We start from the raw sequence: 25,281 nt of genomic DNA on the forward strand, positions 1-25,281 counted from the left end.
CACAACAACTAGACATAGAAAATCATTTTGGTAACACTTTATTTGGATAATCCATCTGTAGATGATCTGCAGACTATCTGTGACATTTCAACTAACTATCTACTAACCCTGTCTCTAACCCTAACCTTAACCTTAGCAAGCAGTTGCTGAACAACAGATAGTCTGTTGATAGTATGATCATCTGTAGAACATCTACAGATGGAGCATTTCTGACTCTCCAAATAAAGTGTGCCCGGAATATCGGAAGAGACCATTTTGTTTGCCTCCCTGTTGTGCTGTCTATGTGTCTCAGCATCTTCTCTGCTGTCACTCCGTTCTTCTTCTTGTTCTCTGTCTGTCTGTCTGTCTGTCTGTCTGTCTGTCTGTCTGTCTGTCTGTCTGTCTGTCTGTCTGTCTGTCTGTCTGTCTGTCTGTCTGTCTGTCTGTCTGTCTGTCTGTCTGTCTGTCTGTCTGTCTGTCTGTCTGTCTGTCTGTCTGTCTGTCTGTCTGTCTGTCTGTCTGTCTGTCTGTCTGTCTGTCTGTCTGTCTGTCTGTCTGCCTGCCTGCCTGCCTGCCTGCCTGCCTGCCTGCCTGCCTGCCTGCCTGCCTGCCTGCCTGCCTGCCTGCCTGCCTGCCTGCCTGCCTGCCTGCCTGCCTGCCTGCCTGCCTGCCTGCCTGCCTGCCTGCCTAAAGGGCAATTCCACAATTTTTCAACCTAATTTTCATTCTCTCCAGCACAATACCAGTGTCTACATATGTGAAAACTGCGCTCTCTGTAGCCAATGTGCGTAAGACCTTTGAAAAGGTTAACATTCACAAGCCTGCAGAGCCAGGCAGATTACCAGGACACGTACTCAGAGCATGCATTGACCAGCTGGCACATCAATTCCATCATCCCAGAAACCCTGGATCCACTCCAATTCACAAACCACCCCAACAGATCCACAGATGACGCAATCTCTTTTGCACTGCACGCTGCTTTTTCCCACCTGGACAAAAGGACCGCCTACATGAGAACGCTGTTCATTGACTACAGCTCAGTGTTCAACACAATAATGCTCTACAAGCTCATCACAAAGCTAAGGACCCTGGGACTGAACACCTCCCTCAGTAACTGCATCCTGGACTTCCTGATGGGCCGCACTCAGGCGGTGAGGGTAGGCAACAACACATCCGCCATGCTGACCCTCAACATAAGGGTCCCTCAGAGGTACCTGCTCAGTCCCCTCCTGTACTTCCTGTTCAACCACGACTGCGTGGCCACGCACGACTCCAACACCGTCATTAAGTGGTAGGCCTGAACACCTAGGGCCAAGAGACAGCATATAGGGAGGAGGTCAGAGACCTGGCAGTGTGATGCCAGGATAACAACCTCTCCCTCAATGTGGGCAAGACAAAATAACTTATCATGGACTACAGGAAACAGAGGGCCGAACACGCCTCCATTCACATAGACAGGGCTGTAGTGTTGCATGTCGAGGGTGTCCACATCACTAAGGACCTATCATGGTACAAACACACAAACACAGTCTTGAAGAGGGCGCGACAACGCCTCTTCCCCCTCAGCAGGCTGAAAAGATTTGGCATGTGGTCTCAGATCTTCAGTAAGTTCTACAGCTGCACCATTGAGAACATATTGACTGGCTTCATCACCGCTTGGTATGGAAACTGCTCGGCATCCAACCTCAAGACGCTACAGAGGGTAGTGCGTACGGCCTAGTACATCACTGGGGCCAAACTCCCTGCCATACAGGACCTCTATGCCAGCCAATGTCAGCGGAAGGCCCTAAAAATTGTCTAAAACTACAGCTACCCAAGTCATTGACAGTTCTCTCTGCTACTGTATGGCAAGCGGTACTGGAGCTCCAAGTCTGGGATGCAAAGGCTCCTACCCCAAAGCCATAAGACTGCTGAATAGTTAATCAAATGGCTACCCAAACTATTTACATTGACTTCTTTTATTATATATATTTTTTTCATAATTGTTTTGCACTGACTATTTGGCACTAGACTCTACCCACACAATCACACATCCTCTCCATCATTTGGTCCATGGCAGAACCAATCCGGTGAAGCACGCTGGTGTGATGGAGGACCCTCTCTTCCATCGATGGGAGAGGAGACGCGGCTGCTCCTGCTGATTCCATGGAGATGCAGGATTCTGTCACGTTTTTCAAGGTGGGTGGAATCAGGCGCAGAGAGCAGGTTTCAGATATTTGACAGTTTATTCTCCGGCGCACAAAAAACATGGTCAACCCAACACACAGGGTGAATAATCCAACACAGGATCAAAAATAGACTGGAGAATAAAACACAAGCACTACACCAAATGACATGAATACAAAAACAATCCCGCACAAAACAAGGGCGGGACAACCTACTACATATAGGGACGTTAATTAAACTAAAATACACACAGGTGAAACTAATAAGACAAAACCAATAGACAAATGAAAAAGGGATCGGTAGTGGCTAGTAGGATGGTGACGACGACCGCCGAGCACCGCCCGAACAGGCAGGAGAGCCAACTTCGGCGGAAGTCGTGACAGCCACCTGGTGGGAGGGACTTTGTGGATCTGAGGCTCTTTCCCCTGTTGCCTACATCATCCTCCAAATCCCACCAACATCAGCCGCCTCAGATCGCAACGGGTCCTTGTTTGGGAACACACACTAAAGCAAGCAACGGACTGACCAATACAAGGGTTGAAAAGTTGGTGGCCATCTGGGCAAATTTGAGGCTTTTTGAGCCTGACAACGAGCCATCTTCAACCAGGTTGGAAAGTGACAGTGAAGATGAGGCCTCAGAGTCTGATGTTCAAGAGGTGGACATTGAGGAGGTCCGGGGAGAAGACATGGTAGCCTGAGAGGAAGACAACCAAAGCTTTTGTTTCTAGACTATCATTTTACAGATGTATGTTGAAAACGTTTTTAGGAGATTTGATGGATCATTGGGATCATTCAATATTCCCTTTCTTTTGTTTTTCAGTGAAATAATCCCATGTGAAGAGTTAACTCATTTAATTAAAGTTACATTCGTAACTAAATCGTTTTAAAAATTTATATTGGAATGATTTGATCATTTGCAATTATGTCTACTTATGGTTGATGTTTCTGTCTCCATATGATATAGTAAATATATCCAATGCAAAAAACATCTACATTGAAATGGTATTAATGTTAATTTGCATATATTTCTGTTAATTCCCATATAGTCCTGTTGATTCCCACAGAAAATTTCCACCTCTGAATATTCCCCATAATGTGCAAACCTACTCACACAGTACATACACTCACACACCTATAAACACTGACGCCACACACATACACACTTAAGCATAGACGCACTTTCACACTCTCCACATATGCTGCTGCAACTCTGTTCATTATATATCCTGATTGCCTAGTCACTTTTACCCCTAGTATTACCTCGTACCCCTGCACACTGACTCTGTACCAGGAACTCCTTTTATAAAGCCTCGTTATTGTTATTTTATTGTGTTACTATTTCCTTTTTTATTTAGCAAATATTGTTCTTACTTTTTAAACTCTGCAGTTTTGAGAATGGGCTCATAAGTAAGCATATCACGGTAAAGTCTACACCGGTTGTATTCGGCGCATGTGACCAATAATTTTTGATTTGATTCGATATGTGAAAACTGCACATTTCTACATATACAATTTTAAAGTTCTACCTGATGATATCATCAAAAGTTAAAACATTTTAAAAGCAGTGATTTTCAAACACTGTGAACTTTGCAGTGATGTGGTAAGCAAGAAAATACCAAAACCCTCGCTAGAAACTCGTAGCAAGTTTTGAAAATCAGTTTAAAATAAACTTTTAATCCTACCCTGAGTCACAGAGAAGCATTTTTTTAGGATGTTTCTTTTTATATTTTTAATCTAAGATCAGAGAAACACTGTTTTCACATACTGTATGTAGACACTGGTTTCAAATCAAATCACATTTTATTTGTCACACGCTTTGTAAACAACAGATGTAGACTAACAGTGAAGTGCTTAATTGTGGGGTCTTACCAACAAATAATATACAAGTTAAACGTGTAATAATAAAAGTAATAATAAATACACAATGAGTTACAATAACTTGGCTGGTGAAAATAAATATGAGGTTGAAAGGTGGCAGAATTACCCTTTAAGCCATATACGTTAGAATAGAAAAGCTAACTATTTATGTCATATGTGTTGCCCTGAATCAACACCTACACTAATTGGTAATTACGATTACAGTACTTCAGACTGGTTGATATGCACAACAAATGTCTTCAAAATAAGATAATACATCAGTGTATTATCATTTATCTAACTACATATTTGGCTGGACAGCAAAAAATACTTTAATTCCATTCATTTTTAAATTTTTCGCTGTTTGTGCTGTTACTGCTCTTTGCCTTTGTATGACTTGAATTTTGTATTTACTACACATTTCACACTCTTTTTTTTCAAGAACAAAATTGATATTGAACAACGACACTTTCTCACAAGATAAAACATATACTACAAAGCCTGATTTCAGTCTTAACTCAATTTTGATCAAAATTGTACTTACTACATTTTGTCTCTGTAGGGCAGCATGGGCCACTGGCAATGATACCTTTGCAATTTTTTTTTGTGTGTGTCAATTTCGACAAGAGCCCACCCAACAAAAAAATGGTCCAGCCAATCTGGCATTTGCCAGAATTACCAGAATGCCAATACGCCCATGCCTACCTGGGAAGCCTACCTCAAATCAAATTTATTTATATAGCCCTTCGTACATCAGCTAATATCTCAAAGTGCTGTACAGAAACCCAGTCTAAAACCACCAAACAGCAATGAATACAGGTGTAAAAGCATGGTGGCTAGGAGAAACCCAGACAGGAAGATCACATCAGTGACTCAACCCACTCAAGTGACGCACCCCTCCTAGGGACGGCATGAAAGAGCACCAGTAAGCCAGTGACTCAGCCCCTGTAATAGGGTTAAAGGCAGAGAAGCCCAGTGGAAAGAGGGAATCCGGCCAGCAAGGGCGGTTCGTTGCTCCAGAGCCATTCCGTTCACCTTCACACTCCTGGGCCAGACCACACTCAATCATATGACCCACTGAAGAGATGAGTCTTCAGTAAAGACTTAAAGGTTGAGACCGAGTTTGCGTCTCTCACATGGGTAGGCAGACCATTCCATAAAAATGGAGCTCTATAGGAGAAAGCCCTGCCTCCAGCTATTTGCTTAGAAATTCTAGGGACAATTAGGATGCCTGCGTCTTGTGACCGTAGCGTACGTGTAGGTATGTACGGCAGAACCAAATCAGAGCGATAGGTAGGAGCAATCCCATGTAATGCTTTGTAGGTTAGCAGTAAAACCTTGAAATTAGCCCTTGCCTTGACAGGAACCAGTGTAGGGAGGCTAGCACTAGAGTAATATGATCAAATGTTTTGGTTCTAGTCCGGATTCTAGCAGCCGTATTTAGTACTAAATTAAGTTTATTTATTGGTTTATCCGGGTAGCCGGAAAGTAGAGCATTGCAGTAGTCTAACCTAGAAGTAACAAAAACATGGATACATTTTTCTGCATCACTTTTGGACAGAAAGTTTCTGATTTTTGCAATGTTATGTAGATGGATAAAATCTGTCCTTGAAACAGTCTTGATATGTTCGTCAAAAGATAGATCAGGGTCCAGAGTAATGCCGAGGTCCTTCACAGTTTTATTTGAGACGACTGTACAACCATTAAGATTAATTGTCAGATTCAACAGAAGATCTCTTTGTTTCTTGGGACCTAGAACAAGCATCTCTGTTTTGTCCGAGTTGAAAAGTAGAAAGTTCGCAGCCATCCACTTCCTTATGTCTGAAACAAGCAAGGGTAATTTTGGGGATTCACCATGTTTCATTGAAATGTACAGCTGTGTGTCAGCCGCATAGCAGTGAAAGTTAACATTATGTTTTCGAATGACATCCCCAAGAGGTAAAATATATAGTGAAAACAATAGTGGTCCTAAAACGGAACCTTGAGGAACACCGAAATGTACAGTTGATTTGTCAGAGGACCAACCATTCACAGAGACAAACTGATATCTTTCCGACAGATAAGATCTAAACCAGGCCAGAACTTGTCCGTGAAGACCAATTTTGGTTTCCAATCTCTCTACCTCTATTTTTTCTCAATTAACACCTTTTAGACAAGCATATATATATATGTATATGTATGTGTCGAAATGTTAAACATCCTAATGTCGTTTAAGTGTATGGTAGTTTAAGAAATTAAATCTCAGAAACCGGTAGGATTTAGAATGGAGCAAATGCAGGCCAGACGACTTTTTGATCTCACCATTTCTCTCTCGAAAGTTATCTCACAATCACACTGTAGCACATTCAACATGCACAAATAGAGGGCACTAAACTCATAAAATCACATACTATGTATTAAATATTATCAAATGTGGATACATAATGAATAAATACTGTTACTTCTCTTCATAATATAGGGAAATTAAACGTTTAATTTACGTATAGTGTTTTTCTATCTTGAAGAGCAACTGGCGAATCTACATATATGAACCAAAAGTGTCATTTACGAACTTTTCCAAAATGGCTGCACATGTCAGAAATAGGTTTTTGTGAGTATGTTTATTGTGACATTTTATGTCTCATTTTAACCGAGAAAGAAAGACTTTGTACTACAATAAGAATTGAACGATAGTAATATAACTTATCTAGGGAGCTAGATTTCTTTCACGTGCACATTTGGAATGTATCGGCGCGGCGGGGGCAAGAGGGACCACAATAACAAGCCGGTGAAGAAGGATGAAAGTGACAGCAATAAATATGCCGAGCTTCTCGTGTTCGGCTATGCCTGCAAGCTGTTCCGGGATGACGAGAGGGCTCACTTCCACGAGCAGGGCAAACAGCTCATCCCATGGATGGGGGACAAGAACATCCTGATTGATAGGTCGGTTGAACAAACCTAAAGGAATTGTTATCCTAACCAACTTTCCTAATCCCAGATCTGTCTTTCGAAGGGACTGATCGGATTCTTGCAAACATAACTGACAAAAGTATTGGCGAACCATTTATCTAGCTTGCTAATGACGTCCTTTTGGCCTCATGAAACCGAAGATGCACTAACTATTAACAGGGTAGCAGAGCATCATGTCAAGATGCTGTGTCCTCCTCTAAGTTTGCCATATATTTCAACAGTGAACACGCTCTACATGAGACTGACAGTTGGCTATGATGACCTGTAAAAAATAGTTGTTTATTTGGAAATATACCCACTTGAACCATGAAGGGAGTGACATATGTTGGGGTTGAGTGACCTTAATCTGCATGGGCCTGCCTCTTGTTTCGAATGTATGTGTGTGTCTCTATCACATAACCAGCCCTTATTTCCCCAGCAAGTAGCCTAAGGCTAAGGGGTCCTGCCTGGCCCCCCAATGCCAACCCCAGCGCCCACTCTGGAGAGGTGGAAGAGAGGAGCGAACGCAGGAAAATATCGTCCGTTTGGGTTCTTACGGATAGGTATTTATGTGCTCGGGATTGTGTGGATGTACCTTTTTTACAGATATAGAAGGAATTATGCATATTAAATGGGGAAGTTAAACCCTGTAAGGTAAGAGGTGAGTTGTTTTCTTTTGTTTTTGTGTTTATGCAGGGCTGTTTCTCCATAGGGATTGTTGAGAGAGGAATGAAATAGGCTACACTGAGTAAGCTTGCCAGAAAACTGCACTAGATAGGCCTATGTCAGGAGTTGTTCATGTTAGGCTGTCTGTATTGTGACGAGATTGCTCAGTTCCAGTACCATACACTCCCTCATGAAAGACTTGTGACTGAGGTAGCACGTTTTGTTGTTAAAAAAAAAAACTCTTTGTTTTAGGGTCCCATCTATGTTGGTAAGTAGGTCCATGTATTGTCTTTCCTCAGTTGCTTCTTCTATTCCTCTAACCCCTCTCTTCACCCTACAGGTATGATGGGCGCGGTCACTTGCATGACCTCTCTGAGTACGACACAGGCTCGTGGAACAGAGACTACCAGCTGTCCGAGGAGGAGGCCAGGATCGAGGCCCTGTGTGATGAGGAGAGGTACCTGGCCATGCACACAGACCTGCTGGAGGAAGAAGCCAGACAAGGTAGACCAATCAGTCATAGCTGGGGGATCATACTCTGTCTCTTGTGTCTGAACTGCTGAGCAATGCCTCCACTCATCTGCTGTGGAAGACAGTAAAAGTTTCAAGATTTGTTTTTTCCAAATAAAGCCTGAACTATATAATAAAGCTAGACCTTAACCTTTTAACTCATGGCAATTAGCCTATATGGATAGGGCTATATTGAAATGTTTCTTACTGAGGAAATATGAAATGCATAACCATGGTAGCAATTGAAAGTGAACCGTTTAGAGATAATGGGAAAATTAGTAGCCCAACGGTGAGTACACAACAGTTCACCTGACACAAAACTCAATCCAAACATTACACTGTTGATCTCATGCAAATCTACATTTACTTTTCGCTGCATTTGTTGATAACGAAATCTGAAAATACTCTGGATGCATGCATCCCTGATAATGCTAGAAAATGTGGGCTAGGTGCAACATAAGACAAAAAAATAACAAAGGTTTGATGAAGAGGAATAACTGGTTTCTACAAGTGGCCACACACCTCTCCAAAGTGTGCACATTTCCTAAGCTATTTCAATGCACTTTTATGACTATACGGTACTATTTTTTTTTATCTCTCCTAGCTATGCCATTGTGGAACTAGAGCAAGCACACTTGTAGTTTAATTTTGGACACAACCCTGCATCCCACCATTAAACAATTACTGTTGTTGTTTACGCAATCCAAAAATGGTCCATTATAAATTGCAATCTGGGTCAGCTGGGCATGATTTGAAAGCTTGTTATATTGTCAGCATGACTAGCTAAGTTATAAATTACAATCTTACAGTGTTAGGCTTTCACAGGGCAATTCAGAGAAACAGATCATCATTTTTGTGCACATAGAAAGGAGTCATGAGTGCATTCAGGTGCATGTGCCCCGGTGAACAGTCTCATTCTGTTCAGAACAGAGCTCTGACTTCATGTGTAGCATGTTACTCTACAGCCACTATGTTCCAAATACGGGTACAAATGTAAAGGGTTAAGGATAATTATGCACATGGATTCATTTGGAAATTACTATATTTGGGCATAATCAGTTTGATTTTTACACGGAATCCCCTTACTAAAGCTATGTCAAAGTCAGTGAGAGGGTAGATTCTCAGTAGCCTAACTAGTATGGGGATCATTTCGGTGCATGCAGACCCTCATGTATGTAGTCCTGTGAGGTCCAAGATAAAATATTAAGTATTTTCTCAGATGATCACTGTCTGGTTGAATGACTAATCATAGACTATTGTTGAGGCTTATGTTTACTGTTTAATATTTCATTTTCAGCATAATTTGTGCTGCCTTAGACAATGTTGTAAACATGCCCGTAATGTAGGGCTTTTCCCAACTAAAACAAATCTTTGTCGACCAAGAGTTGTCCGTTCTTTCGACCAATTGTGTTAAATGTGTATTTTATATTGACACATATTTTGACACATCCTGTGTTTAAATCAAATCATCTAAACTCAGCAAAAAAAGAAACACCCCTTTTTCAGGACAATGTCTTTCAATAATAATTTGTAAAAATCTAAATATCTTCATTGTAAAGGGTTTAACACCGTTTCCCATGCTTGTTCAATTAACCATAAACAATTAATGAAAATGTTAAGACACTAACAGCTTACAGACGTTAGGCAGGTAAGGTACAGGATGGCAACAACAACTGCCCGAGTTACACCAGGAACGCACAATCCCTCCATCAGTGCTCAGCCTTTCTGCAATAGGCTGAGAGAGGCTGGATTTAGGGCTTGTAGGCCTGTTGTAAGGCAGGTCCTCACCAGACATCACCGGCAACAACGTCACCTATGGGCACAAAACCAGACAGGACTGGCATAAAGTGCTCTTCACTGATGATTTGTGGTTTTGTCTCACCAGGGGTGATGGTCGGATTCGCGTTTATCGTCGAAGGAATGAGCGTTACACCGAGGCCTGTACTCTGGAGCGATCAATTTGGAGGTGGAGGGTCCGTCATGGTTTGGGGCGGTGTGTCACAGCATCATCGGACTGAGCTTGTTGTCATTGCTGGCAATCTCAACGCTGTGCGTTACAGGGAAGACATCCTCCTCCCTCATGTGGTACCCTTCCTGCAGGCTCATCCTGACATGACCCTCCAGCATGACAATGTCACCAGCCATACTGCTCATTCTGTGCGTGATTTCCTGCAAGACAGGAATGTCCTTGTTCTGCCATGGCCAGCGAAGAGCCTGAATCTCAATCCCATTGAGCAAGTCTGGGACCTCATAGATTAGAGGGTGAGGAGTAGGGCCATTCCCCCCCAGAAATGTCCGGCAACTTGCAGGTGCCTTGGTGGAAGAGTGGGGTAACATCTCACAGCAGGAACTGGAACATCTGGTGCAGTCTCTGAGGAGGAGATGCGCTGCAGCACCCATTGTTTCACGTTCCTCCCTGCTCCAGCAACCACCACAGTACATCAATGTTTTTATCCCGCTGTCTGTGTTGCTGAAGCTGCAGCATAAGTACAGCCATTTCTGACTTGGAAGTTCTGTTACTGAAATCCCTAATTTGTTTAGGGAAAAGCATTCCCTTAACCCTTGCTTTCTTTACTTGACACATGTATGCATCGCATGCACGTAACCTATTCGCACGGGACTAGTATTACTAGAGAATGTTGGTAATGTAATTATTACTCCAGATTGTCCGTTATTCCAGATGACAATTCGGACGGTATTCGTATTTTCCAAACTGCCTCCTGTAATTCTTATTTTTGTTCAATATGTTGACAGTTATGACGGAAGCCTGGAGGTTTTTATCTAGGCGTGAAGATGCACATTTCAACATGTCCAGGTGATAGGGTCACACTGAACTCGAGCTTGGTTCCCAAGGTTCTTAACCATACCAAACATCTTTGGTATAGTGTCGGCATTAATGTATATTTGAATTAAGGAAGTGTGATCATAGTCATTAGGATATTTTAGAAATCCGCAGTACGTTGTAAATGCCCCCCAGCCTTCAAATGTGAGCTTGTACTTGCAATTTGTTTTTAAGGCTATGGATGAAAAAGTTAGCTAATCATTTCCACGCTGAGGCCAGTTGTATGCTGCTTTGCAATCTATTAACAGCAAGGCTTGCATTGAATAGGTAAACAAATATATATATTAATGCATTTGGCAATATTCAATTCATAAGCACAAAACATATAAACAAAAGCATTCACTGTGAAAGTTGATATGATACATGTTGGCCATTCATCTATAGCTTATGCGCAGCACTTAGTTCAATTGATCTAATCAGTTATTGTTTTCTTGTGCAAACCGTGGGCATCTCCTGCACCTATGATATTTCTCTCAAAACACAGGGATGTTGATTCTTGGAGTTTGCCAAAAAATAGTAGGTTATGGCTGGAATTGTTGCTCCCCTTCCATGTAAATGTTAATTCGGACGGGACTAAAATGACAGATATTGTGTTTTGTCCTTGTTCACATAATTACATTACCCGACTTCCCCCAGTAAGGCTAAGCCTGTCCAAATAGGGCACAGTAGTGCCTGACCTATAGCATATCATGATCACATCAATAAATTGTTTATTACAAACTCTGAACGCTGTAACACGTGACAGCAAAATGGATGCAGAGGACATGGCAAATAAACACGAAACGGAGGGATGTTTACTGGTTGCTCAGGAGGTAAAGGAAAAGTCTGATGTATGGAATAAATGTGAGTAGTTGTGTAAAACACTGGATATCAAGAAAAAGAAAGTAAGGAGCAAGCACTGCGTGCACATTATGTGTATCAAACCGGCGCTGTATTGATTACAATAAATATATTTTTCTGACTGTTTAGAACAATGTAAACAACACAAAATACCAAAGAGTGTGTTGTAACCTTTTTTTGTTAAGCCTTTATTACAGCAAAGACTAAACAGTCACATTCATTCACGAATGCAATTTTAGAAATGGAAAGGTTTACGCTTATTATTCACGACTCGCTCATTTGGTTTTAAAACGAATTCTTGATTGCATGTCAAATCATGAATGACTCGTATGCTGTGTGATGACATTAATTTCTGAATGGTTGATACAGTAGCCTATAGAAGTATTGAAATAAAGGCTTAAGTAAGTTACTGTATTAAGACTAAACAGGCCTACAGATCAATGGGGGTTACATAAGGCTGATATACATTTACATTACATTTAAGTCATTTAGCAGACGCTCTTATCCAGAGCGACTTACAAATTGGTGCATTCACCTTATGACATCCAGTGGGACAGTCACTTAACAATAGTGCATCTAAAACTTAGGGGGGGTGGGGTGAGAGGGATTACTTAACCTATCCTAGGTATTCCTTAAAGAGGTGGGGTTTCAGGTGTCTCCGGAAGGTGGATAATAATAAGCCTACCAATGATAATTACATTACTTATGATCATAATAGTAATAGAAATAATAAGGAGCTCAAGAAAAAGCAGCGTTGTTATTATAAATATAATTTCCCTGAACATTTTTGGAGGCGTGTAGCCAACACTAAATAAATGATAAAAATACCAGAGAGGCTGTTTTAACAAAAACAAAGTTGAGAGCCTTTATTAAAGCAGAGGTTAAAAACAGCCGAATGTGTGAAATGATTTACTTGACATGTTGTTGCATGTGGCTTGGTGCTCACAGAATCAGTAGGCTATTAATCAAATAGGTAACCATTGCAATATCTGTCTTATTTCTGTAGATATAGTGAGGGTTTATAAAGCAAGGTACATTTTAAGAGTTAGGCTATTGATTATAGACCTTAATTTGGGGTTTCCTTTCTCCTCACTTTTCTTAGATAATAAGGCAAAGCCTGTTTTCTCAACTCCTCATTCTGCTGCTGCCTTTGGTCTCAACACCAATATGCTGGTTAACTTCGCTATTATGTACAAAGCAACATGGTCTGGGAAGAGGCACAAATTCAACAGCGCACTGTGTTTCTGAACCGCGGACAGCGACCTCTATCCAATGCGGGAGAAAGCACATTTGTTAAATCTACCAAGACCTGGCCGTCCCTCTAAACCTTCAGCACATACAAGGAGAAGACTGATCAGAGATGCAGCCAAGAGGCCCATGATCACTCTGGATGAACTGCAGAGATCTACAGCTGAGGTTGGAGACTCTGTCCATAGGACAACAATCAGTCATATATTGCACAAATCTGGCCTTTATGGAAGAGTGGCAAGAAGAAAGCCATTTCTTAAAGATGTCCATAAAAAGTGTTGTTTAAAGTTAGCCACAAGCCACCTGGGAGACACACCAAACATGTGGAAGAAGGTGCTCTGGTCAGATGAAACCAAAATTGAACTTTTTGGCAACAATGCAAAACTTTATGTTTGACGTAAAAGCAGCACAGCTCATCACCCTGAACACACCATCCCCACTGTCAAACATGGTGGTGGCAGCATCATGGTTTGGGCCTGCTTTTCTTCAGCAGGGACAGGGAAGATGGTTAAAATTAATGGGAAGATGGATGGAGCCAAATACAGGACCATTCTGGAAGAAAACCTGATGGAGTCTGCAAAAGAGCTGAGACTGGGACAGAGATTTGTCTTCCAACAAGACAATGATTCAAAACGTATAGCAAAATCTACAATGGAATGGTTCAAAAATAAACATATCCAAGTGTTAGAATGGCCAAGTCAAAGTCCAGACCTGAATCCAATGGAGAATCTGGAAAGACCTGAAAACTGCTGTTCACAAATGCTCTCCATCCAACCTCACTGAGCTCGAGCTGTTTTGCAAGGAGGAATGGGAAAAAATGTCAGTCTCTCGATGTGCAAAACTGATAGAGACATACCCCAAGCGACTTACAGCTGTAATCGCAGCAAAAGTTGGCGCTACAAAGTATTAACTTAAGGGGGCTGAATAATTTTGCACGCCCAATTTTTCAGTTTTTGATTTGTTAAAAAAGTTTGAAATATCCAATAAATGTCGTTCCACTTAATGATTGTGTCCCACTTGTTGTTGATTCTTCACAAAAAAATACAGTTTTATATCTTTATGTTTGAAGCCTGAAATGTGGCAAAAGGTCGCAAAGTTCAAGGGGGCCGAATACTTTCGCAAGGCACTGTATACCTATCTATATATAATGGTGTACAGAGATCTGTCTGATTCGCGCCTGTGAGTGGACTGATCCATTGTGGAGATATACATATACACACACACACACGCATACATACATACATACTTTTTTATGTTACTGGTCGACTAAATGTTTTTTTTACCTGCAATAGTGTAACTTTTTTCATGAATTTGTAACTACCGTTGCTTGATTTTCATGCGAAAGTACCTCTCCTGTCCAAAGATTTATATTGTATTGGCTTAAAGTCTTGAGTGTTGAAATACACATTTTTAAAAGACTATCCTAAGGTTATTTTAGCAATGCTGCACACTTCATAGCAAATATTCTGTCACTTATAATGAAATAGCTCTGACCATTACATAAAGAATCACCTTTGCCAAATTAAATCTAGCCTATTTAAGCCTATTTAAATTAAATAGTTTCCAAGGGTTTAAGTGAAATATGGTGTTTAATTCCAAAACTGACTGAGTCCTCATGTAATTTGTGTTACTTTTGTCCCTTCACGCTTGTGCGCCCTTGAGTAGTGGGGCTTTAGCAATTATCCACGTTGGGACACGAGACGCATAAAAATATTTTTTTTCTTGTTAGATGGGAGTTTGTCTTTGATTCCTCAGTCCTTTACTATGAGATCAATTGCAATAGAAAAGTGTGGTGTTATAAGGTCAGCTTGGCTTTGATCTGCTTTAGTTTTTGTCAGCTCACAGCGCTCTTTATATCCTTAACTATGCAGGATGGATGGAATGATGATTCTGAATTAATCCAATGTTTTTGTCTCATGCTTGAGGCACTCCCAACAGTAGCCTATTATGGCTGTATTTTTAAATAAATCTACCGTTCCATTCCCCTCACTCTTTTATTATGTATGTTTTTCTTACACAGAGGAAGAATACAAGCGTCTGAGTGAAGCTCTGGCAGATGAAGGCACCTATAACGCAGTGGGCTTCCGCTACAGCGCAGACTACTACGACCCTTCCCAACCCACTGAGGAAGAGGAGGCCAACAGGGAGACGGGTGAGCACACACACGCATAAATGCACACACATTTAAATTATGTATTTGAATCCATAAATGACATTCATTACAAAAAATTAAAGTAAACTCTCACACATATTTACAATACCTCTTGATACCACTTGTTTACCCCTTGAAACCACTGAGAATCTTTCTTTGACCTGCCGTTAGGGGAGAGAGAGGAGAAAGAGAGAGACATACATCTCACACTAGACACATCAATATATTGGTGGAGAGGCTCACATATCACCTTTAATGAAAACCCTGTGATTAATTCCTTAGCATGGCAGGCTCCCCGGAGTCACATAAACCACTATTTGAAGCCCTGGAGCTAGACAAAATAAAGCTTTTTCAAGTTTCAGCACTGAATGTGAAGTCTTACTGGCTAGCTGCTCTACGGATTCTTTATCATCTGTGAGGTCCAGTGCTGGGCTCCAGCCTCTTCACTAGGCCTAGTGAACAGCCGATCTGCCAACTTCTGTCTGTAGAGTCCGAACAGTTTGGGCTGCACACTAATATTACCCCTCTGTGAGACTCTCACGAATATGTCGGGTTGTTTTGCACAAGACACGTCTGAAGGTCCCCCGGTACAAGTTTAAAAAAATGAATGGAAGTATATTTCCTGATCTTTCTTATATCTTTCAGATATAGGACAAATACTTAAGAACAAACTTCCTCTAGATTTTTTTTGGGGGGGACTGTTTGCTGTTCCATGTAGTGAATCTGTTATTCAATACGTATGCATGGGCTAATAGCAGTAAGGCTAAATTATATATTTAAAATTCTAAATCCAATAGCGAAATAATCCTTGGTTATGACCTTCTTAAAACAATGTAATATAATTTAGTAGAAACCCCCTGGCTAGGTCTGTAGAGGGTTAAGTGGCTGTCATGGCGCTGTGCTCTGCGTCAGTCCTACTTGAATGCCCCTCCAACTGGTAATAACTAGTGGGAAAATTGTCTATCAATCCTGAGCTTCCACTTCTCCCACATGCTGACCTCTGACGTCACCTACTAAGGAAATGACCTCAATAACAACATTTTTGGCTAAACATTATTTTAATATAAGCAATCTATTCATGTTCTTTTGAACACTATAATTTGTTTGCGAGCATGATAGCTGTACTTTTAGTTTGTGGTTGATGCAGCTTGTTTGCCATGAGCCAATCAGTGTTTCTCAACTATTCTGAAAGAAAATATCAACGCAGCGTGTGAAGTGTTGGTCTCATGTTTCATGAGCTAAAATAGAAGATCCCATACATTTTCCGTACTCACAATAGCTTATTTCTTTCAAATTGTGTACACAAACTTGTTTACATCCCTGTTAGTGAGCATTTCTCCTTTGCCAAGATAATCCATCCATCTGACAGGTGTGGCATATCAAGAAGCTGAATAAACAGCATGATTATTACACAGGTGCACATTGCTGGGGACAAAAAAAGGCCACTCTAAAATGTACAGTTTTGTCACACAACACAGTGCCACAGATGTCTCAAGTTTTGAGGGAGCGGGCAATTGGCATGCTGACTGCAGGAATGTCCTCCAGAGCTAATGCCAGAGAATGTAATGTTTATATGTCTACCATAAGCTGTTTTAGAATTTGTCAGTACATCCAACTGGCCTCACAACCACAGACCACTTGTAACTATGCCATCTCAGTACCTCCACATCCAACTTTTTTTTTCTTTTTCTGATTGCAGTTCAGTGTCGTAACCAACTTCAGTGGAAAAATGTACACCTTTGATGGCCACTGGCACGCTGGAGAAGTGTGCTTTTCACGGATTAATCCCGGTTTCAACTGTACGGGGCAGATGGCAGACAATGTGTATGGCGTTGTGTGGGCGAGCGGTTTGCTGATGTCAACGTTGTGAACAGAGTGTACCATGGTGGTGGTGGGTTTATGGTGTGGGCAGGAAGGCATAAGTTACAGACAACGTTGATGGCAATTTGAATGCACAGAGATACCATGATGAGATCCTGAGGCCCATTTTCCTGACATTCATCCGCCGCCATCACCTCATGTTTCAGCATGATAATGCACAGCCCATGTCGCAAGGATCTGTACACAATTCTGAAAATATTGCAGTTCTTTCATGACCTGCGTACTCACCAGACATGTCACCCATTGAGCATGTTTGGGATGCTCTGGATCAACGTGTACGACAGTGTGTTGTAGGCTTGGGCGGTATACCATATACCAGGATATTTTGAAATAGCCGCAGGATGGTTTTTCAATACTGATGAAACTATTTCTTATGTTTTTTAGACATTTAATTTTTTTTTAGCAACTTTTTAAATACCTGCAGTCAACTTGTGCAATACATTAGGAGATAAAGAAAATCCCGTTCTTGATTTCACCTGTCAATTTTTCGTTGAAGCTTACCGATAGTCACGTGGTCACGTGGTGTTTACAAGCACACAACAACTAGAGACCGGAGCCTTGTGAGTCACTCACTGTTGTGCAGCATGCGGCAGGTGTTCTAGTTACGTTATGAAATTCATAAGTCCAGTTTTGCCAGCAAGATGTCTTATAACTAATAAATTAACTGTTTAAAATGTGCAAATGCTCAGCAATTGTACATTTGGTTTGCTAATTTTGTAGCTAGTTAGCTATCTAGTGGTTAGCTTCTTCCAAAATCAAGCTTCACTTGGTAAAAGCAGAGAATCCCCTCCTGGATCAAGAGCCTTGATATCTAATATTTGGTTTGTGATTACAGCAAACTGTGAGTAGTATTTCTGAGTTACTTATGTGTCTTTGAGCTGGGGTTTCTGTCCTACAAGTAGTTTAGGTCAAAGATTGTATAAAATGTTTGCAATGCGCTCGTTAGCATTTAGTTAGCATTCTCTATGGGATTGTACATGTATGGTTAGCATTACTAACCTTCGGGATTACAGAGGCCCAGTGGGGTTTGAAAATAGCCCCCCCCTTCTGTTCAGTGCCGGTATTACAGAATATCCTTTTATGGCACAAGGTCAGTATGAAGGTAGGACAACCTGGATACCGCCCAAGCCTAGCATGTTCCAGTTCCCGACAATATCCAGCAACTTTGCACAGCCATTGAAGAGGAGTGGGACGACATTCCACAGGCCACAATCAACAGCCTGATCAACTATGCGAAGGAGATGTTGTGCAGCCTGAGGCAAATGGTGGTCACACCAGATACTGATTGGTTTTCTGATCCACACCCCTACTTTTTTTTAAAGGTATCTGGGCTCCTGAGTGGCGCAGCGGTCTAAGGCACTGCATCTCAGTGCTAGAGGCTTCACTATAGACCCTGGTTTGACTCCAGGCCGTATCACAACCGGGTGTGATTGGGAGTCCCATAGGGCAACGCACAATTGGCACAGCGTCGTTAGGGTTTGGCTGGGTTAGGCCATCATTGTAAATAAGAATTTGTTCTTAACTTTCTTGTCTAGTTAAATAAACAAATAAATACAAAATATCTGTATTCCCAGGCATATGAAATAGATTAGATTAGAGCCTAATGAATTTATTTCAATTGACTGATTTCGTTATATGAACTTTAACTCAGTAAAATCTTAGAAATTGTTGCATGTTGTGTTTATATTTTTGTTCTGTGTAATTTAAAGTTTTATACCCCTGAATGTACGCACGGTCTCTCTCGGGCACGCTCTGATCACGAAGTCACCTCGTGCAAGCAAGCTAGCTAGCAAAATGGCTAATGGCTAATTTTGAAATGGTCTAAACGTACAAATAACATTCTGACATGAACAAATGTATTTGAAATCGCATTCATACCTGAAAGGGAGAAATATACAAATAAATCACACGGCAATGTAGCTTTGGCTTCAAGTCACTTGTAATGAGTGAGCTGGGAAGCCCTGTAAGATTTTAAAAATAAATTATTTTAACTAGGCAACTCAGTTAAGAACAAATTCTTAATTACAATGACGGCCTACCGGGGGACAGTGGGTTAACTGCCTTGTTCAGGGGCAGAATGACATTTTTACCTTGTCAACTCAGGGATTCGATCCAGCAACCTTTCGGTTACTGGCCCAACGATCTAACCACTTGGCTGGCTACCTGCCACCCCAATTTCTGGCTATAACTAATCAAACTCAGATCAGACATCAATAAAGCACACAGATTGTATAATCAACATTTAGACATTAATATCATATTACTTACTGGTATACATTGTGATTCTGTATTTTTGTTAATAAGGCACTTTTCATTTTATCACAAAAGCACGTGAATGCATCCAACTCGTATTTAGGACTTCAAAGCTGAAATTACCACCTTCCCAATTGCTTATGAACACAGCATTATACAACCCCTCCCACCCGTTCCCCTCTAGCCAATGCCAAAGTGCCCCTCCCTCAGCAGATGGTACAGTACTACTGCTGTGTGTCTGAGTGCTGTCATCAGTACTATCACCTGGCACTGCCTGGGATTACTCGGCAGTACAAAACTCCTCTACTTGTGTGTGGGTGGGTGGGTGCGTGCGTGCGCTCGTCTCTGTTGTGGTATCGGCGGCCGGGGCACACCTCGGGCGACCAGCGGTGTGCCTGATTAAATCGGCACAAGACAAATCTATGCTGTGCTCCTTGGCTGCAATGTTTGGCATTAATGTGCTTAACCTCTACATCCATCTGCAGCCTCCCCACATTGAACTAAAGCATACAATTTGAATCAAATTTCAAGCTGACCTATCCATGTGTTATGTCACACTGGGGGGGGGTTTAGATGTTGTAAATAATTGTGACGGGGACCACCACCTCCCAGAAAGTTAAGTAGGAAGAGGAGGAAACGTTGAGTGCTTGTAATGTGTCACAGTGACTGTAGGTTGAATCCCAATCTCTCTTCTTCTCTCTCTCCCTGACCTTGTGGGTTGTTCCTCGTCAGAAGAAACAGAGCCGCAGGAGAGCGAGGAACCCTTTGTGGCACCCCCGGGCCTGGCGATCCCCCCCGATGTGGAGCTGGTGAGTACCATGCACTACTTCATGCTTTAATTAACATGATGCACCACAGGGTTGCAGAATGGAGTTTTAACCCATAAGTCTAACCCGGGGGCGGTTCTACTAAGCTATATGTATTTGTGTTTAAAGGTCATATCAAGGATAATTTAGCTATTTTATTTTGAAGTTTAAGACCCATTGAAGTATTAAAAAAAAAATATATATATATATTTGATTTTTTATTTTTTTTGGCCTTACTTCTATTAGCCCATACAAACGCATTGAATAAGAGATTCACTACATGGAACAACAGAACGTCCCCCCCAAAAAATCTAAAGGATGTTTGTTCTGAAGTGTCTGTCCTATATCTGAGAGATATAAGAAAGACCAGGAAACATATAAGTTACAAGTTTTTAGGGAGCTTTCAATTGTCAATTGAATGTTCATTTCTCTACCAAAACCTGTCGTTTTAGAGAATTTGGCAGTATGTCCAACCGGCCTCACAACCACAAACCACGTGTATGGCGTTGTGTGGGCGAGTGGTTTGCTGATGTCAATATTGTTAACAGATTGCCCCATGGTGGAGTTGTGGTATGGGCAGGCATAAGCTACAGACAACAGTTGCATTTTATCGATGGTAATTTGAATGCATAGAAATCCCGTGACGAGATCCAGAGGCCTATATTTTTAAGGTATCTGTGACCAACAGATGCATATCTGTATTCCCAGTCATGTGAAATCCATAGATTAGGGCCTAATGAATTTATTTCTATTGACAGATTTCCTTATATGAATTGTAACTCAGTAAAATCTTTGAAATTGTTGCATGTTGCGTTTATATTTTTGTTCAGTATACATTTGAACAATGGTGGGTCCGGGATCCAACGGTTTACATAACGCTCCTTATTATGGAGCCATGGAGAGGGAAAAGGAAGGGAACGGAGCAGCAAACAGCAGAACTTGCTTGCGAGTGTTTTGCGTGTGATAGACAGTGGCTGGTGCAGTATTGATGTAGCGATGCTGATCAGACTGCAGACAGACCAATAGACAGACACAGACAAGTGGTGAGTCGAACGATAAGGCGTCTTATCTGGGGGATGGTATTGAGGTCATCACTCACATCCTGCAGCCTGGGAGGAGACTGAGAAGAGGAGTCTGCTGTGCTGCTTTAGTTTGTGTCAGTCAGTATCATCCCAGTCCACTTGGACAGACTTTCCACTCCACTGCTGCTGCTTCTCCCATTGACCGCCGGTTGCTTTTCATCTGCAGGGTCCTTCCAACTCAAGAAGGGGAGGCTTTCATCTCAGCATGGCCTCGATTCTCTCACACACACACACACACACACACACACACACACACACACACACACACACACACACACACACACACACACACACACACACACACACACACACACACACACACACACACACACACACCCTACAGACTTCAGACTGACACAAACACACACACAAACTTACATACACCCTGGGACATGCACACACACATAGTAATTCAATATAGACGCCGCTGACAGAGAGATCTTCCTCACTCTGGCTGTCAGTGTCCTCTGTGATGTCCAGACACACATGCACATCCTTTCCACGTGTCCTTGTAATGAGATTTCGATTGGGTACCCTGCAAAGCCCTTCCAATTGCACTGTCTCGAAACGGCCAATTAGTCAAAGCTGGCGCTATTCTCAGAATATCTGATTTGAACTATTAATTTGTGGATATGGCTGTGTTTCCCCCGTTATCACAGGCAGTCGCCGGTCTGACAGCCTGAGGGGTGGGGAGAAGGAATCGTCTCTCTCTCTGCTCTTCCTTTCTGTGTTTCATGATTCCATAAGAAGTTCCTCGTTAAAATTCCAAATTGCAGAGTTTATGCTCTCGCAAAACACGTAAGTGTGTTTGTAGTGGAATGTTACTACAGAGTTCAGGCCCAAGCGTCTTCTCTCCAAAGGTTTTCATTTGATGAGAAATGTGTTTTTGCTATTTTTTTCTTAGGGTAACTAACGAGAATGATTCATCATTGAAAGTACACAGTCACAGTGATATTGAGTAATCGAGTCCCAATGATTTCCATCTTGTATGTATTTAGTAAATGATTGTTAGTGAAAAAGCTATTAAACCTCTTCTACAGTCTTTAGGAAATAGAATTTGGTTGATCCCCCACAAAGAATTAACTGCCACACTTAAAAACCTGTTTCATGTCATGTTGTAGCATATTTAGCTTTTTCGTCTTTGCTTCTGAAGTGATTACTCTTGTGCCTCAGTTATTAAATACAGTTACATTAACTTGCCTTAAAGGAGAGTCTGGGGCCGTATGTATCAGGCATCTCAGACAAGGTGTGCTGATTTAGGATCCCCTTTGCCTGTTAGATCACAATTAATAATGTTACATGGAAAGGGGGGCCTTGATTCTACAGTCGTGGCCAAATCTTTTGAGAATGACACAAATAATAATTTCCACAAAGTTGCTGCTTCAGTGTCTGCATATTTTTGTCAGGTGTTATTATGGAATACTGAAGTATAATTACAAGCATTTCATAAGTGTCAAAGGCTTTTATTGACAATTACATGAAGTCAATATTTGCAGTGTTGACCCTTCTTTTTCAAGACCCCTGCAATCCGCCCTGGCATGCTGTCAATTAACTTCTGGGCCACATCCTGACTGATGGCAGCCCATTGCATAATCAATGCTTGGAGTTTGTCAGAATTTGTGGGGTTTTGTTTGTCCACCTGCCTCTTGAGGATTGACCACAAGTTCTCAATGGGATTACGGTCTGGGGAGTCTCCTGGCCATGGACCCAAAATATCAATGTTTTGTTCCCTGAGCCACTTAGTTATCACTTTTTCCTCATGGCAAGGTGCTCCATCATGCTGGAAAAGGCATTGTTCGTCACCAAACTGTTCCTGGATGGTTGGGAGAAGTTGCTATTGGAGGATGTGTTGGTACCATTCTTTATTCATGGCTGTGTTCTTGGGCAATTTTGTGACTGAGCCCACTCCCTTGGCTGAGAAGCAACCCCACACGTATGGTATCATGATGCTTTACTCTTGGCATGACACAGGACTGATGGTAGCGCTCACCTTGTATTCTCCGGACAAGCTTTTTTCCGGATGCCCCAAACAATTGGAAAAGGGATTCATCAGAGAAGATTACTTTACCCGTCCTCAGCAGTCTGATCCCTGCACCTTTTGCAGAATATCAGTCTGTCCCTGATGTTTTTCCTGGAGAGAAGTGGCTTCTTTGCTGCCCTTCTTAACACTAGGCCATCCTCAAAAAGTCTTCGCCTCACTCTGCGTGCAGATGCACTCACACCTGCCTGCTGCCATTCCTGAGCAAGCTCTGTACTGGTGGTGCCCCGATCCCGGAACTGAATCAACTTGAAGAGACTGTCCTGGCGCTTGCTGGACTTTCTTGGTCGACCTGAAGCATTCATAACAATTGAACCGCTCTCCTTAAAGTTCTTGATGATCCGATAAATGGTTGATTTAAGTGCAATCTTACTGGCAGCAATATCCTTGCCTCTGAAGCCCTTTTTGTGTAAAACAATAATGACAGCACGTGTTTCCTTGCAGGTAACCATGATTGACAGAGGCAGAACAGTGATTCCAAGCACAACCCTCCCTTTGAAGCTTCCAGTCTGTTATTTGAACTCAATCAGCATGACAGAGTGAACTCCAGCCTTGTCCTTGTCAACACTCACACCTGTGTTAACGAGAGAATCCCTGACATGATGTCAGCTGGTCCTTTTGTGGCAGGGCTGAAATGCAGTGGACATATTTGGGGGATTCAGTTCATTTGCGTGGCAAAGAGGGATTTTGCAATTAATTGCAATTCATCTGATCACTCTTCATAACATTCTGGAGTATATACTAATTGCCATCATACAAACTGAGGCAGCGGACTTTGAAAATGAATATTTGTGTCATTCTCAAAACATTTGGCCACAACTGTAGATCCGCATTCCTACTCTTGCTTGATACATACATCCCCAGGTTGTCACCTATCCTTAACCCCACATTTCGTTTGACTTGGTGTGTGTCCTCTTCCCCTTTCCAGCCAGCGACCACCAAAACCCATGCCATCATTGAGAGGACCGCCAACTTTGTGTGCCTGCAGGGGGCCCAGTTTGAGATTGTTTTGAAAGCCAAGCAGTCTGGCAACTCCCAGTTTGACTTCCTGAACTTCGAACACTACCTGAACCCCTACTACAAACACATCCTGAAGGCCATGAAGGAGGGCCGCTATACCTCTGCCTCCGACAAGCAGGACTTACAGGGTGAGTCCCAGAGATGAACAAAAAGGGTTTATATAGAATGAGTTGTACATCATGGGATACAGAGTATATGTTACTATCTAATACATGCTTCATGTGGAAATCTTAGAGAACAGTGGCACAGAATACATTTTAAAGGGATACTTCGGGATTTTGGCAATGAAGCCTTTTATCTATTGCACGCGGAGACATAAAAATGGTATTCACAAGTTCATCTGACTGAGGAAGTACATAAAGGGCTCCATTACCAAAATCCTGAAGTGTCCCTTTAACAACAGAATACATTAATAGAATTCAGAATATATGGAGTACTTATTACTGTAGTATGCAAATATAGTATTGTTAGTTTCTAAATATCAAACTACGAACTCGACGGACACTATAAAAACTTCAACCAAAGGATCTAACAGTTGAACAGACAAAGACATGGTTCCACCAGTGGTAGTATATATTTTGCAGGTAGGCTAGTGGTTAGAGCATTGGGCCAGTAACTGAAAGGTTGCTAGATCGAATCCCTGAGCTGACAAGTTAAAAATCTGTTGTTCTGCCCCTGAACAAGGCAGTTAACCCACTGTTCCTAGGCTGTCATTGTAAATCAGAACTTGTTCTTCACTGACTTGCCTAGTTAAATAAAGGTTAAATAGAAAATATATATACCCCAATTTGGGTTGGAATCTCCTCCTTCTCTCTAAAGATTACATCTCTGTTGCTAGGCAGGAAATTAAGGGATGCGGGCAATAAACTGTTCCTTCTCCCTTAACGTGACCTGACCTGACCTCGGCCCCCTTCTCACTAATCCACAGCTCCCCACCCTTATCAGTGCCTGCCAAGATGTGATCATCTTTCCTTCACTTAGTACATTCCAAGCTTAATTGCCTCTAAACATTT

At 41.8% G+C, this 25,281-nt stretch overlaps 1 protein-coding gene across 5 annotated transcripts in view; it reads left to right on the top strand.

Annotated features, from left to right (window-relative positions):
• The first annotated feature begins 6,552 nt into the window (after positions 1–6,552).
• The window catches only part of LOC124049018 (splicing factor, suppressor of white-apricot homolog), a 136,764-nt gene continuing 118,035 nt past the window's right edge, over positions 6,553–25,281 (top strand). Inside the window, exons 1-5 of one of the 5 annotated variants that reach the window (XM_046370295.1) lie at positions 6,553–6,924; positions 7,937–8,100; positions 15,057–15,188; positions 20,055–20,131; positions 24,177–24,396. In XM_046370295.1, the coding sequence (XP_046226251.1) occupies positions 6,725–6,924; positions 7,937–8,100; positions 15,057–15,188; positions 20,055–20,131; positions 24,177–24,396 (793 nt within the window). In that variant the 5' untranslated portion in view covers positions 6,553–6,724. Of the gene's footprint in view, positions 7,592–7,936; positions 8,101–15,056; positions 15,189–20,054; positions 20,132–24,176; positions 24,397–25,281 lie in introns of all 5 variants that reach the window. The other 4 variants (XM_046370296.1, XM_046370298.1, XM_046370297.1 and 1 more) reach the window with 4 other exon arrangements.

The sequence above is a fragment of the Oncorhynchus gorbuscha genome, linkage group LG11 (assembly GCF_021184085.1).
Source record: "Oncorhynchus gorbuscha isolate QuinsamMale2020 ecotype Even-year linkage group LG11, OgorEven_v1.0, whole genome shotgun sequence".
Classification (NCBI taxonomy): Eukaryota; Metazoa; Chordata; class Actinopteri; order Salmoniformes; family Salmonidae; genus Oncorhynchus; species Oncorhynchus gorbuscha.